Below are 12,744 nucleotides of genomic sequence, written 5' to 3'. Positions count from 1 at the left end.
TCATTTAACGAAAATTTGTGGGCCAAAGTACCTTTATTCGTTAGTCAATGAAACCAAAGATTTTGGATTCGAACCCAAGTAGAGTTAAAAAAAAAAATCGCGGAAGGCAATGGTTTCATAGAAACTATCCCTATTCGGGGCAAAATTATGCTTTGAGGCATAGTTTCTATGTAGTTACATAGAAACTATGTCTTGTCCGGCATAGTTTTCTAGAAATTAAGTTATACTACAAACTATGCCGGAAAACGCGTACGACATAACTATGCCTTAAGACATAACTTTGTACAAATATGCATAGTTTCTATGAAAATCCTGCCTTGCAAAATTAATTTTTCTACTTTGTTTAGGTTCGAACTCGAAATGTCAGGAATATATTTTGCCATTTTTGTGTTACTTAAGTGCCGAAGGATATAAATTAAAGACCATCCTCCCAGCATTTGTGCAAATGATCCTCTTATTTTTGTCAAAATGAACCTAATCACTAGTGACCAATAAGCAAAAACCCCAAAAAGATCATAACAAAAATTCGAGTGGGCTCCCCCCCCCCCCCCCCCCAGCTACAGACATTAGCCAATCAAAAATACCATAAAAAGTGGGCTGTGGTCCATCACACCACACATGACACATCAAGCCAACTTTACCAAAAAGGGTGTGTAGCATAACCCCAAAAACACACCTTCAATTTTCACACATTAAATGGACCTTAAAAAAAAGTCCATATTACAATTTAATGTTTTTTGTCAGTTGCACCTTATCACTAAATAATCAATCCCCAATTGACCCCAAAAAATATCATAACAAAGAGTCCAGTTTGGTTTTTTGGGTTCAATGGTTAATCTTGTGTTTGTCATCCCTTTTGTTTCAAAATTGAAACTTTACCCCCACTATAATTGGCTAAATATCAAAATTCTTCTAAAAGAAGGAACCCCATTCCTCCAATTCCAATTTTAAGCCGCAATGTAGACCCCATAAAACAAAGTCCACACATAATTCCAGTGGGCTACACTCACCCACCACCCCCTTAGCTACACTAAACCAACCAAAAATACCATAAAAAGTGGGCTATGGTCATCAAGCCAACGTCACCAAAAAGGGTGTGTAAAATTTAACTCAAAACACACACACACAGTGTACAACTTCAATTTTCACTCATTGAAAAAACAATAAATGGACCTAAAAAATTAAAAGTCCATATCCATATACAATTTACTAATATTTTTGGTATTGCTATCCCTTTTTTTGGTCAAAAACACCATAAAAAGTGGGCTATCAAGCCAACTGGACCAAAAAGGGTATATGTTAAAAATTTAACCCCAAAACACACACACTAACACACCTTCAATTTTCACACATAAATGGACCATTAGGAAAAGTCCATATTGCAATTTAATGTTTTTTTGACAATGAACCTTATCACTAATAACCAATCCCCAAAGACCTCAAAAATACCATAACAAAATTTCTGTGGGCTACACACCACTCACCCAACCCACCCGCTACCTACGCTACCCAACCAAAAATACCATAGGAATTGGGCTATGGTCCATATAAGTCACACATCAAGCCAACTTGACCGAAAAGATGTAAAACACACCTTCAATTCTCACACATTGGAAAAACAATAAGTGGATCTTTAAAATAACCAAAAAACCTTTAATGTTTTTTGTCAATAAAAACCTTATCATTAATAACCAATCCGCAAAAGAACCCCAAGATATCATAACAAAGAGTCCACCCCCTACCTATACCAACCAACCAACCAACCAAAAAATACCATAAAAAGTGAGCTATGGTCCATCACACCACACATGACACATCAAGCCAACTTTACCAAACAAGGGTATATGTAAAGCACACACTAACATACCTTCAATTTTCACACATCAACTCCATATCCAATTACACAATTTTAATCTTTTTTCTTTGTCAATAGAATCTCATCACTAATAACCAATCCCCAATAGACCCTCAAAAAATATCATAACAAAGAGTCCACCCCCCTAGCTATATTAACCAACCAACCAAAAAAATAACATAAAAAGTGGGCTATGGTCCATCACACCACACATGACACATCAAAGCCAACTTTACCAAAAAGGGTATGTTAAAATTCTAACCCAAAAAAAAAAAAAAAACACACTAATACACCTGCAATTCTCACACATCAAGTCCATATCCAATTACACAATTTTAATCTTTTCTTTTGTCAATAGAATCTTATCACTAATAGCCAATCCCCAATAGACCCCAAAAAAATATCATAACAAAGAGTCCACCCCCCTAGCTAATACTAACCAACCAAAAAATACCATAAAAAAGTGGGCTATGGTCCATCACACCACACATGACACATCAAAGCCAACTTCACCAAAAAGGGTACGTTAAAAATCTAACCCAAACAAAAAAAACACACACTAATACACCTTCAATTTTCACACATCAAGTCCATATCCAATTACACAATTTAAATCTTTTTTTTTTGGTCAATTGAACCTTTCACTAATAACCAATCTACCCCAAAAAAATATCATAACAATAAGTCCAGTTTGGTTTTTATTTCGGGTTCAAAGCCCAATTCTCTCTCTTCTTTCTCTCTCCTCTTCTTGCTACGGCGCAAACCCTAGATCTGCTTCACTACCGGTTCTTGAAAAAAAAAAAACTCACCGGTTTCGAAATTGGTACTTGGATTTTGCTCAAAATTCAATTTTGGTACTTGGGGTTTGATCAAAATTCAATTTTAGTACTTGGGTTTTGCTCAAAATTGAATTTTTAATACTTGGGTATTGCTCAAAATTCAATTTTATTTCAACAGGTATAGTAATTTCTTTTTAATTTTTTTCCTTATTTTACTTTTATGTTCAATTTAAATGTGATTTATTTTTTATTGCTTTATTTTGGTACTTGGATTTTTGCTCAAAATTGAATCTTGGTACTTGGGGTTTGCTCAAAATTCAATTTTGGTACTTGGGGTTTGCTCAAAATTCAATCTTGGTACTTGGGTTTTGCTCAAAATTCAATTTTGGTACTTGGGTTTTGCTCAAAATTGAATCTTGGTACTTGGGTTTTGCTCAAAATTCAATCTTGGTACTTGGGTTTTGATCAAAATTCAATCTTGGTACTTGGGTTTTGCTCAAAATTCAATTTTGGTACTTGGGTTTTGATCAAAATTCCATTTTGGTACTTGGGTATTGCTGAAAATTCCATTTTGGTACTTGGGTTTTGCTCAAAATTCCATTTTGGTACTTGGGTATTGCTCAAAATTCAAATTTTTCAATAGTTATAGTATTCTTTTTAAAATTCTTTATTAGTTTCCTTTTGTTCAATTAAGATTTGATTTATTTTTATGTTTTTGGATATTTTGTTATTGGTTTATTGTGTTACTGTGAAGATTGTTTGGTTGAATCTATGAAATGATTATATTTTTGTGTAAATGTGTGCTAGATAATTTATACTACTACGGAATTTGTCGATATTCCCTAGCTAATCCGTCGCTAAATAGTGAATTTTCTTATAATCCGTCACTAATCCGTAGCTAGATACTGTTTAGCTATGCTAATTCCTTGTTTTCTAGTAGATTCGTGGTCAAAATCTATGTTGCGCGGACTCTCCAAAAATGTGGCCGCACCCATGTTGGATTCTCCAAAAATACACTGTTTTTGGAGTGTTCGACATGCACCCGTTGGCATTTTTGAAGAGTCCGAGCAACATAGGTTAAAATAAGGTTTTAAAGCTGTGTTGTTAGATTTTTGTTTTTTTATAACTGTATTTTGTTATTTGAAGTGTCTCAGGCTTAATTAAAATATCTGCTGATATATTTTAAAAAAAGTTAGGATTTATATATATAATTTTGATGTTCTGGGCTTGAAGTTGCAGGTTTAATGAAATTTAGGCCGTTTGTGAAATGATTCTTGAAATTTTTGGAGATTTTTTTTTCTTCTGGGCAGTGTTATGGATCCATTGTTATTAGAAAAGAGGATTTTGATGTGGGCTTTGTTTAGATTTTATCTAGAAGCCCATGTTTGATCCATTTTCTGAGTCAGATTTTAGCAAGTAGTTGTTTGTACTTGTTGTTAGCCCATGTGTTGTGAAATGTCCATTTTAACCCAATACTATCCTCCTTGTTGTTTTTTGGAGGACTTATTTTTATTAAACTTTGGGTCGTTTTTTTGTGCGGATTGCTCTTCAAAGGCACTGGTCTTTAATTTTTGCCCCTCAGTTTGTTTGGTCCTTAATTTTTTCCCTTGCCTAAAAACCCATGGGTACCGGGTTCGAAACCGGCTCAGTCAAAAAATTTAAAAAATAAAATAAAATCGAAAGGCAGAGTTTTGGACTGAGCCGGAGTTTGAATCCAAAGCCTCGGGGTATTAGGCGAAGGACAAATATTAAAGACCAACAATTTGAGGGGCAAAAATTAAAGGCCAGTGCCTTTGAAGGGCAATCGTGCAAATGACCCACTTTGGGTCAGCTGTGAATTTGGGCCGGCTGGGCCGGTGTTGGTGGAGGTTACACAGGGCCTTCCAAGAAGACCAAGGCCTGGATTTTCAGCTCTGAGGAGCTATCTCCTTGTTGCCTTAGGAGGACTACTATTATTATTGAACTTTGGGTCAGCCGTGAATTCGGGCCGGTGTTGATTGAGGTCACACGGGGCCTCCCTAGATGCACAAGGGCTGGGTTGTGCAGCTTTGCGGAACCAACTCCTTGTTGCCTTAGGAGGACTATTATTAATTGAAGTTTGGGTCAGCTGTGAATTCGGGACGGGCCGTGTTGGTGGAGGTTACATTAGGCCTTTTAGAAAGCACCAAGGGCTGAATTGTTCAGCTCTGAAGAACTAACTCCTTATTGCCTTAGGAGGACTATTATTATTATTATTATTGAGCTCTGGGTCAGCTGGGAATTCGGATCGTGCCGGTGTTAGTGGAGGTGTCCACTAACACCGGGCCTTCCAAGAAGCATCAAGGCATGCATTTTGCTCATCAAACTGGCCCACTATTTCAACTTCAAACTTGAAATATGGAATTTGAAGTTTGAAAAACAGATTCAAGTTCAACTCACAATACTTCAACTATTTTTTCATGTCAAAATACAACTTTCAAATACCATTTTGTCAACTTAACATCAAACCTTTTTTCAACCATCAACCAATTCATGTCCAAACGCTTTTTAAGTTTGAAATACTATGTACAGCTCTGCCGTTAGCCGGAAGAAGGTTAAAAGAAAGTTTATGTCATACTTTTGAGCTTTACGACAAGTCCACGGACCCACCTGTTATTCGTCTTTATGGAGCAAAGGTGCAACATTAACATTTCTTTAGGACCTAAGCCATTCGAAGGAATGTTAATGTTGCTGTAGCCATTTCTTTCTTTACTGGGAAAGAGGTTGCACTGATAAAGGAGTGCTTTCTCTACTATTGACAGAGGAGTGAATGAGTTGTGTGTTTAAACTTATCGGAGATTGAATACGTCGAGCCGTAGGGAAAATATCAAATAGACACTAGTTTACAGAGGGGAGGAGGGAGAGAGAATATAGAGGAAGAAGCGAATTCATATTGATTTTTTTTTTTTTTTAACACAAAAAAGAATCTTAGTTTCCTGAGACTTATCACAAAAAAATGCACAGACGCACACCCATATGGTGCTACTTTCAGGGATGTTTTTATTTCTCCGCACTTCTTTTTCTTCAGTTTACGATACACATGTTTTTCTTTTTCTTTCTCATTTTCTTTATCATTATATTATACCGATAATTGATAGTGTCTTGCTTCCCGCAGCCTTGAGCTTCTGGACATTGATGGCGACCCCAGAAACCCCAGCTACTCCCACTGAGAATCATGAGACAGTGCCGAAAAGTGAGATGATACATGAGCACAGTCATGAGATGGTGCCGGAAAATGAGATGACACATGAACAGAGTCATGAGATGGTGCCGGAAAATGAGATGACACATGAACAGAGTCATGAGATGGTGCCGGAAAATGAGATGACACATGAACAGAGTCACGAGATGGTGCAGGAAAATGAGATGATACATGAACATAATCATGTGATGGTGCCGGAACATGAGATGACACATGAACATAATCACGAGATGGTTCCGGAACATGAGATGATACATGAACATAATCACGAGATGGTGCCAGAACATGAGATGACAGATGAACATCATCATGAGATGGTGCCGGAACATGAGATGGCACATGAACATCATATGGTGCATGGTAATGAGATAGTCCCCAGGAATGAAATGGTTCCGGACGATGAGCTAATCCCGCTAAACGAGATGGTCCTTGCAGAGCCACAACCCAACTATATAGAAACACCTCCAAACAATCTAGAAACACCACCGAGCAAGCGTAGGAAAAAGAAGTCAATAGTTTGGGAACACTTCACCATTGAAAATATGGGCGGTGGAACTAGAAGGGCACAATGTAAGCAGTGCAAGCAATCATTTGCATACAGTACAGGTTCAAAAGTAGCTGGCACTAGTCACCTGAAGCGCCATATCGCCAAAGGAACCTGTCCAGTAGTCCTACGAAACCAACAGAATAATAATCAATTGAGCCCGTATAATAGTACACCTTCTAAGGTGAGTGGATATGGTGGTAGTACCGATCCACCAAAACGACGTTATCGGACTGCTTCTGCTCCTTACCTTGCTTTTGATCCCGACCGGTGCCGCCAGGAGATCTCTAGGATGATCATCATGCACGACTATCCCCTTCACATGGTTGAGCATTCAGGCTTTCTTGCTTTTGTCCAGAATCTTCAACCTCGTTTCGATATGGTGAGCTTCAACACTGTGCAAGGAGATTGTGTTGCAACTTATCTTAGAGAGAAACAAGCCATTCAGAAGGTAATTGAAGGAGTGCCTGGACGAATCTGCTTAACCCTAGATATGTGGTCCTCCTGCTACACCGTGGGCTACGTGTTCATAACCGGGCAATATATTGACAGTGACTGGAAAATTCACAGGAAAATACTCAATATCATCATGGAACCATATCCAGATTCCGACACGGCTTTTAGCCATGCTGTTGCTGCTTGCCTTTCTGACTGGAGCATGGAAGGGAAGTTATTTTCTGTCACTATTAATCAACCGTTGGGTGATTCGGCTGTTGATAATCTTAGAGCTTTACTATCTGTGAAGAACCCTCTTGTGCTCAATGGTCAGTTGTTGGTAGCAAGTTGTCTTGCTCGAACGTTAAGCAGCATTGCTCAAGGTGCATTTAAGTTTTTGCATGGAACTGTTAAGAAAATAAGAGATAGCGTGAAGTACGTGAAAACATCGGAATCCCATGAGGAAAAGTTTATCGAGCTCAAACAGCAGCTTCAGGTGCCGAGCACAAAGACTTTGGCACTCGATGACCAAACTCAATGGAACACGACTTACGAGATGTTGTTGGCTGCATCAGAGTTGAAGGAAGTATTTTCATGCTTGGATACATCCGATCCTGATTACAAGGACGCCCCGTCAATGGAAGATTGGAAGCAAGTCGAGGTTCTGTGTAACTACTTGAAAATCCTATTCGACACAGCCAATCTTCTGACTGCACCAACAATTCCAACAACCAACACGTTCTTCCATGAAGCGTGGAAGATTCAATTGGAACTCGCTCGTGCTGCAGCAAACGAAGATCCATCCATCAGCAGCCTTACTAAAACAATGCAAGAGGAGTTTGATAAATACTGGAAGAGTTGTTGTCTAATATTAGCTATCGCCGTAGTAATGGACCCACGCTTCAAAATGAAGCTCGTCGAATTCAGCTTCACGAAAATATACGGTGAAGAAGCTGCCACCTATGTGAAGATTGTCGAAGAAGGAATCCACGAGCTCTTCCTTGAATATGTGGCACTTCCTCTACCTCTGACTCCAACTTATGCCGAAGAGGTAAACGGTGGAGCTTTGAAGCAGGAGAATGGCGGGGCCGGTGAGGCCGGCCTTACAGATTTTGATGCTTATATTATGGAGACGACAAGCCAGCAGTCAAGGTCAGAACTTGATCAATATTTGGAAGAGTCCTTGTTGCCTCGTGTTCACGAGTTTGATGTGGTGGGTTGGTGGAAGCTTAACAGGATGAAGTACCCAACCCTGTCGAAAATGGCTCGTGATATCTTGTCAGTTCCGGTTTCTACCGTTACAGCTGACGCTGTATTTAGCACGGTAGGGAAAGAGATGGATCGTTACAGGTGTTCTTTGCGACCCGAGACTGTTGAGGCCCTCATTTGCGCGAAGGATTGGCTTCAGAATGCATCTGTAAATACTTCTTTACATGCACCAATAAAAATGGAAGTCCCGATTTAGTTTTTTCTGTGATGTGTTAAATACCTGTCTAGAATATAGACTTTGTAGCTGATTTCCGTTTTCTTTTTAGACTGTTATAACATTTATCTCCTTTGTGTCGTCCGAGAGTTGAGTTTCTTGTATCATAATTTGATAACACGTGAGGCTTATTGGAGAGTTTAGTCGCCGTTTTCAATGTCTTTTCTCGTTGATGTTTGAATGCATGAAAGTAGTTTTAATCTTGTGTATGATATGAATATATGTTGATATAGTTGTGCTGCTTAATATTATGCAGTTAATTTTCTTATTTATTTCTACTAGTCAATCGTCTTTTTGTACCCTTTTAAGAGTTAATTCTGATTTGCATTAGCCTGAGGATGATTTTGTAGGACACTATAATCAACTCCTCAAGAAGGATATTGGTGTTTTGTTTCATTCTTCTATTTTCATTTTTAACTTCTTTTCAAGGCTTCGCTTGATCTTCTCTTTTCCATTTATTTCATGTTGTTACTTAGTTTTTCAGTTTAATGTTTTCTTCTCAAATAGATGGTTATGTTAACTGCATTTTTCACTTGTGTCAGAAGGTGTAATGCTATTACAATAACGACTATGCCTCAAATCTGTTGGAGACTGCCATTTGAATTCTTACTGCTTATATCGTTTCATTTAGGCTCATCTCTTATTTTTTAATGTAGTATTTCAATAATTAAAGGGGTTTTGAAGCAATGGTAAAGTCATGTGTGACATGTAGATTATGGATTCAAGTTATGAAATAAATAGCTGATACTTGCGTCGGAATATGTTGCCTACATCATATCCCCTTGGGGTCCAATTCTTTTTTGTATCTTGCATGAACGTAGGATGATTCATGCACAGCATTGCTCTTATTAGTTTCTCAATATGTCTTTACCGTCTTTTAAGGGTCTTGATCTTTCTCTAACTTTTCAGGTAGTACTATTGGATGTTCCAAATCTAAAGCACATACTAAATGAGAACAAGTGTTTTTATGGACTGAGACCTAAATGTTTAGCAGGTGTTATTCTATCAACAAACTGGTTATCCAAGTGTTCTAATCAGAGGAATATGAGCAAATAGAATACCCCAAGGGCCTACTCTATAAGGAAGTACAAACAAGCTAAAAATTCGAAGTTTCTCTTCCATACAAGGAAGGCGATTTGCTAACAGAATTGGAATGAACTACTGCCGTTAAAGAGGTACATACATATAAGAGTTTGTAATGTGGACAATGAAACATATGATTTTATGGTTGAGGGTTTCATTTTTTTTTTGGAGCTAATTTTGGCTTTCCAACGAGATTTTCTACCGAAATATTCTTCGTTCTCAAAATTTAATTTGAAACCTTTGATTAAAGAGTAAATAAATCTATATCATTCACCACACTTACCGGTGACCAAGTTGGAGTTATCCACTTAAAGTGACCATATCAATTAAAAAAAAATGTGAGGCATAATGTGGGTTATCCCAGCACTAATTTTTATATCATGTTTGGTAGAAGGTATAAATTTATCCTGGGATAAATTTATACCTTGTACCAAACATGGTACAAAAATTAGTGCTGGGATAACCCAGCTTATACCTTCTTATCCCACTTATATTGGAATTATTTTATACCATATTTTAGATGGTATAAAATAATCTCAATAGATGGGATATATAATCCCGGGACTATTTCGACTATCTACCAAACAACCCTAACTATAATCATTTTAAACCCTTTTGGTTATAGTTTGTATATGTTTGAGTTACATGTTAAAATTTTCTCATATGATAGCATCTGATTAATGTTTGAGTCATCACGCTTTTAACAACTCTGTAAGCAATATCTCCATAAAATTGCTCCAACAAATGATTGCAATAAACTAAAATTATACAAAAATTAAAGATACCAGTTACAGATAAATACTCTAATACTTGGTTCATCACACTTATTTGCAACAAATGAGATTGAAACAATACACTGAAATAATTTCATTAATGAATTGCAATTCAGTAATGCCAAAAGTAAACAATAGCAGCAATACACAAACTAAAATACAATTTGGAGGGAGAGAAATTAAATAAATCATAAATTCGACATCCTCTCATGTCGATCCATGCAATTCTTCAAATCATAGCTTGGAACCTGTAATTCAGACAGAATTTAAACTAATGAGTTTAACTAATTCCTTCTTTAAAAGAAAAAATAAAAATAAAAGAATGATATTGCTAAATATCTATTATTCCACAAAAAGATTTAAAAAAAATCCCAGGTCTACTAAAAATAAAAGAATAGCAGCAAAAAAAAAAAAAAAAAAAAGAAAAGAATAGCAGCAATACACAAACTAAAATCGCGATTCACGTGACTAAACTATCTACGCAGCTTCTTCGATCTAAATTTTTATACATAAAAAATGTATAAATAATTTTACTATCAGGTCGCTTAAAAAGGTTACACGTAATTATCCATAATGAGTGGATCAAAGTCATGACTTTGAAAAATAGAGCAAGTATCCTACCAAGGCAGATAAAATTGCACTAATAGTGTAAATAAAAAAATAAAAAATAAAAAAATGCCCGTGGCTATAAGTTGGACCCAGCTTCTAATTATATAAGAATGACAAAATTTATTACTAATGTTAGTTGTATGAGGTACATAATAAAATTTTCCCGCACATAAAGGTTGACATTTACTATGAAAATTGATAATTATGTCACTGGAAAAGTTATTTGGCCAAAACAATTCATGCAGAATGATTATTGTACGTTATACTTTACTCTCTATGACACCACTAGTGGCCGTGTCACAAAGCGAGTACTGTAAATTGGGTGGGAGAATAAAAAATAAATACTACCTTATAAGTGACGGTGCGGATATTTTTTATTATCATTAACGCGTAAAAGCTTAAATTCGGTTAGCAAAAACAGAGCTTGTACTGTACTAAAATCCAAGATGGATGTATACACGAAGGATGTTTAACTGACCGACCAAACTTCATTCCATGTGGCTCCGCCACTGATTGGATTTTTTTTTTTAAAATAGTTATCACCTTATAAGTGATTGTGAAAATATTTTTTTATACCGTTAATGCATAGAAATTAAATTCGGTTAGCAAAAAATGCATATACTTAACTTAAATCTAGACGGAGCAAGTGTAGCCAGGTGGTGGATTCTTCCCACAAGTAACAAGGAGTTGAAGAGCAAGAGGGACATAGATTTTAAGGTTAAGTAGTTTGACTTTAAGTGTTGTGCAAAGGCAAGCGGCAGCTTCAAGTTCAACAAGTCCCTTAAGAATTGGACAACATTCATTAACAGCAGGGTCACCAACTCCAATATGAACAAGCCCACCAAGAAGATCCACACATGCACCAAGTTTCAATGTGTCAATTGGGCATGTTGCCTGAGTACTTGTTGGTGGTGAACATGGTGCAGTAGTTGGTGATGGTACAATTGGTTTAGTAGTTGGTGGCATTACAACTGGTGGAACTACTGGTGGTAAATCAATGGGTGGCTTTACAACTGGTGGCAACTTGATGGGAGGAATTCCAATTGGTGGTAACTTGATGGGTGGTTTTACAATTGGTGGAACTCCAACTGGTGGCAACTTAGGTGGAACTGTGACAGGTGGAACTCCAATAGGTGGCAACTTAATGGGTGGTTTTTCAATTGGTGGCAACTTGATGGGTGGTTTTACAATTGGTGGAACTCCAATAGGTGGCAAATTAATAGGGGGCTTGACACTTGGAGAGGGAGTTTTGGGCTTTTTGGGCTTGTTTGGAGGTTTACCACAATAGTTACAACCAAGAATGGGAGTAAGAGAGGAAAGGGAAAGCATGCAAATGAAAAGAAGAGAAGTTATCTTAAAAGACTCCATTTTTTTTTTCCTCTGGAGAAAGGAAAGGAAAAGAAAGGGGGAATTGAGAATTTTGGAACAAAGAGTGTGGTGTTATATACATATGACTTATGAGAGTGAGTACTTGATGATTGATGAATGAAAACAAAAATACCCTAAAACCAATGCACGTGAACAAGGGGGACTACTATATGGCCAATTTTTGCTAGCTGGCAACTCAATGTGATCTTGCATGTGCATGAATATGTATTAGTACTTTTACTTAATCTCCATTGTTATGTATAATCACGATTAGACATAGCAATGGAGCCCGCCAACTTCACTTGCCTCTGTGGAAGGCTCGTTCGCTTTGTTACTTTTGCTCTATTAAACTGGCTTCTTGAAGAAAAGGGGGTCGAGTTAAAAGCGTTCTGAATATGCATGCATAATTCTTTTCCTGTGTTTATTGACAAAAATGTGAGCATAATTTGTTTACTTTCTTCGTTAACTCCATCAAAATGATCAAAAAGTAAGGCATGCGAGCAGAGGCGGATCCAGAATTTGAAGGTTCCGGGTGCCACGCCATCCAAATAGGATAAACGGGTCGGTTTGTTGGATTTTGGGTTACGTTCAGGTT

General features: G+C 37.2%; 2 protein-coding genes across 2 annotated transcripts; one reads left to right on the top strand and one right to left on the bottom strand.

Moving 5' to 3' along the window:
- Positions 1 to 2,478: 2,478 nt before the first annotated feature.
- On the top strand, positions 2,479 to 8,525 carry LOC132636968 (zinc finger BED domain-containing protein DAYSLEEPER-like). Its single transcript, XM_060354083.1, has 2 exons — positions 2,479 to 2,812; positions 5,768 to 8,525. Exon 2 carries the CDS (start codon positions 5,788 to 5,790, stop codon positions 8,296 to 8,298), a length of 2,511 nt encoding a protein of 836 aa, XP_060210066.1. The 5' UTR covers positions 2,479 to 2,812; positions 5,768 to 5,787; the 3' UTR covers positions 8,299 to 8,525.
- A 1,717-nt stretch (positions 8,526 to 10,242) lies between these two features.
- LOC132636967 (36.4 kDa proline-rich protein-like) lies at positions 10,243 to 12,208 on the bottom strand. The gene is made up of 2 exons (XM_060354082.1): positions 11,409 to 12,208; positions 10,243 to 10,420 (listed from the first exon to the last, which is right to left on the bottom strand). The coding sequence occupies exon 1, from the start codon at positions 12,147 to 12,149 to the stop codon at positions 11,415 to 11,417; it is 735 nt and encodes a 244-aa protein (XP_060210065.1). The 5' UTR covers positions 12,150 to 12,208; the 3' UTR covers positions 10,243 to 10,420; positions 11,409 to 11,414.
- Between the last annotated feature and the right edge of the window lie 536 nt (positions 12,209 to 12,744).

The sequence above is a fragment of the Lycium barbarum genome, chromosome 4 (assembly GCF_019175385.1).
Source record: "Lycium barbarum isolate Lr01 chromosome 4, ASM1917538v2, whole genome shotgun sequence".
NCBI lineage: Eukaryota > Viridiplantae > Streptophyta > Magnoliopsida > Solanales > Solanaceae > Lycium > Lycium barbarum.
The sequence above is the reverse complement of the archived record's forward strand: the minus strand, read 5'-3'. Positions and strand labels throughout refer to the sequence as shown.

What these genes read in the sequence shown, in the direction of transcription:
- LOC132636968 (XM_060354083.1), top strand. Translation starts at nt 5,788, where the DNA reads ATGGCGACCCCAGAAACCCCAGCTACTCCCACTGAGAATCATGAGACA.
- LOC132636967 (XM_060354082.1), bottom strand. Translation starts at nt 12,149, where the DNA reads ATGGAGTCTTTTAAGATAACTTCTCTTCTTTTCATTTGCATGCTTTCC.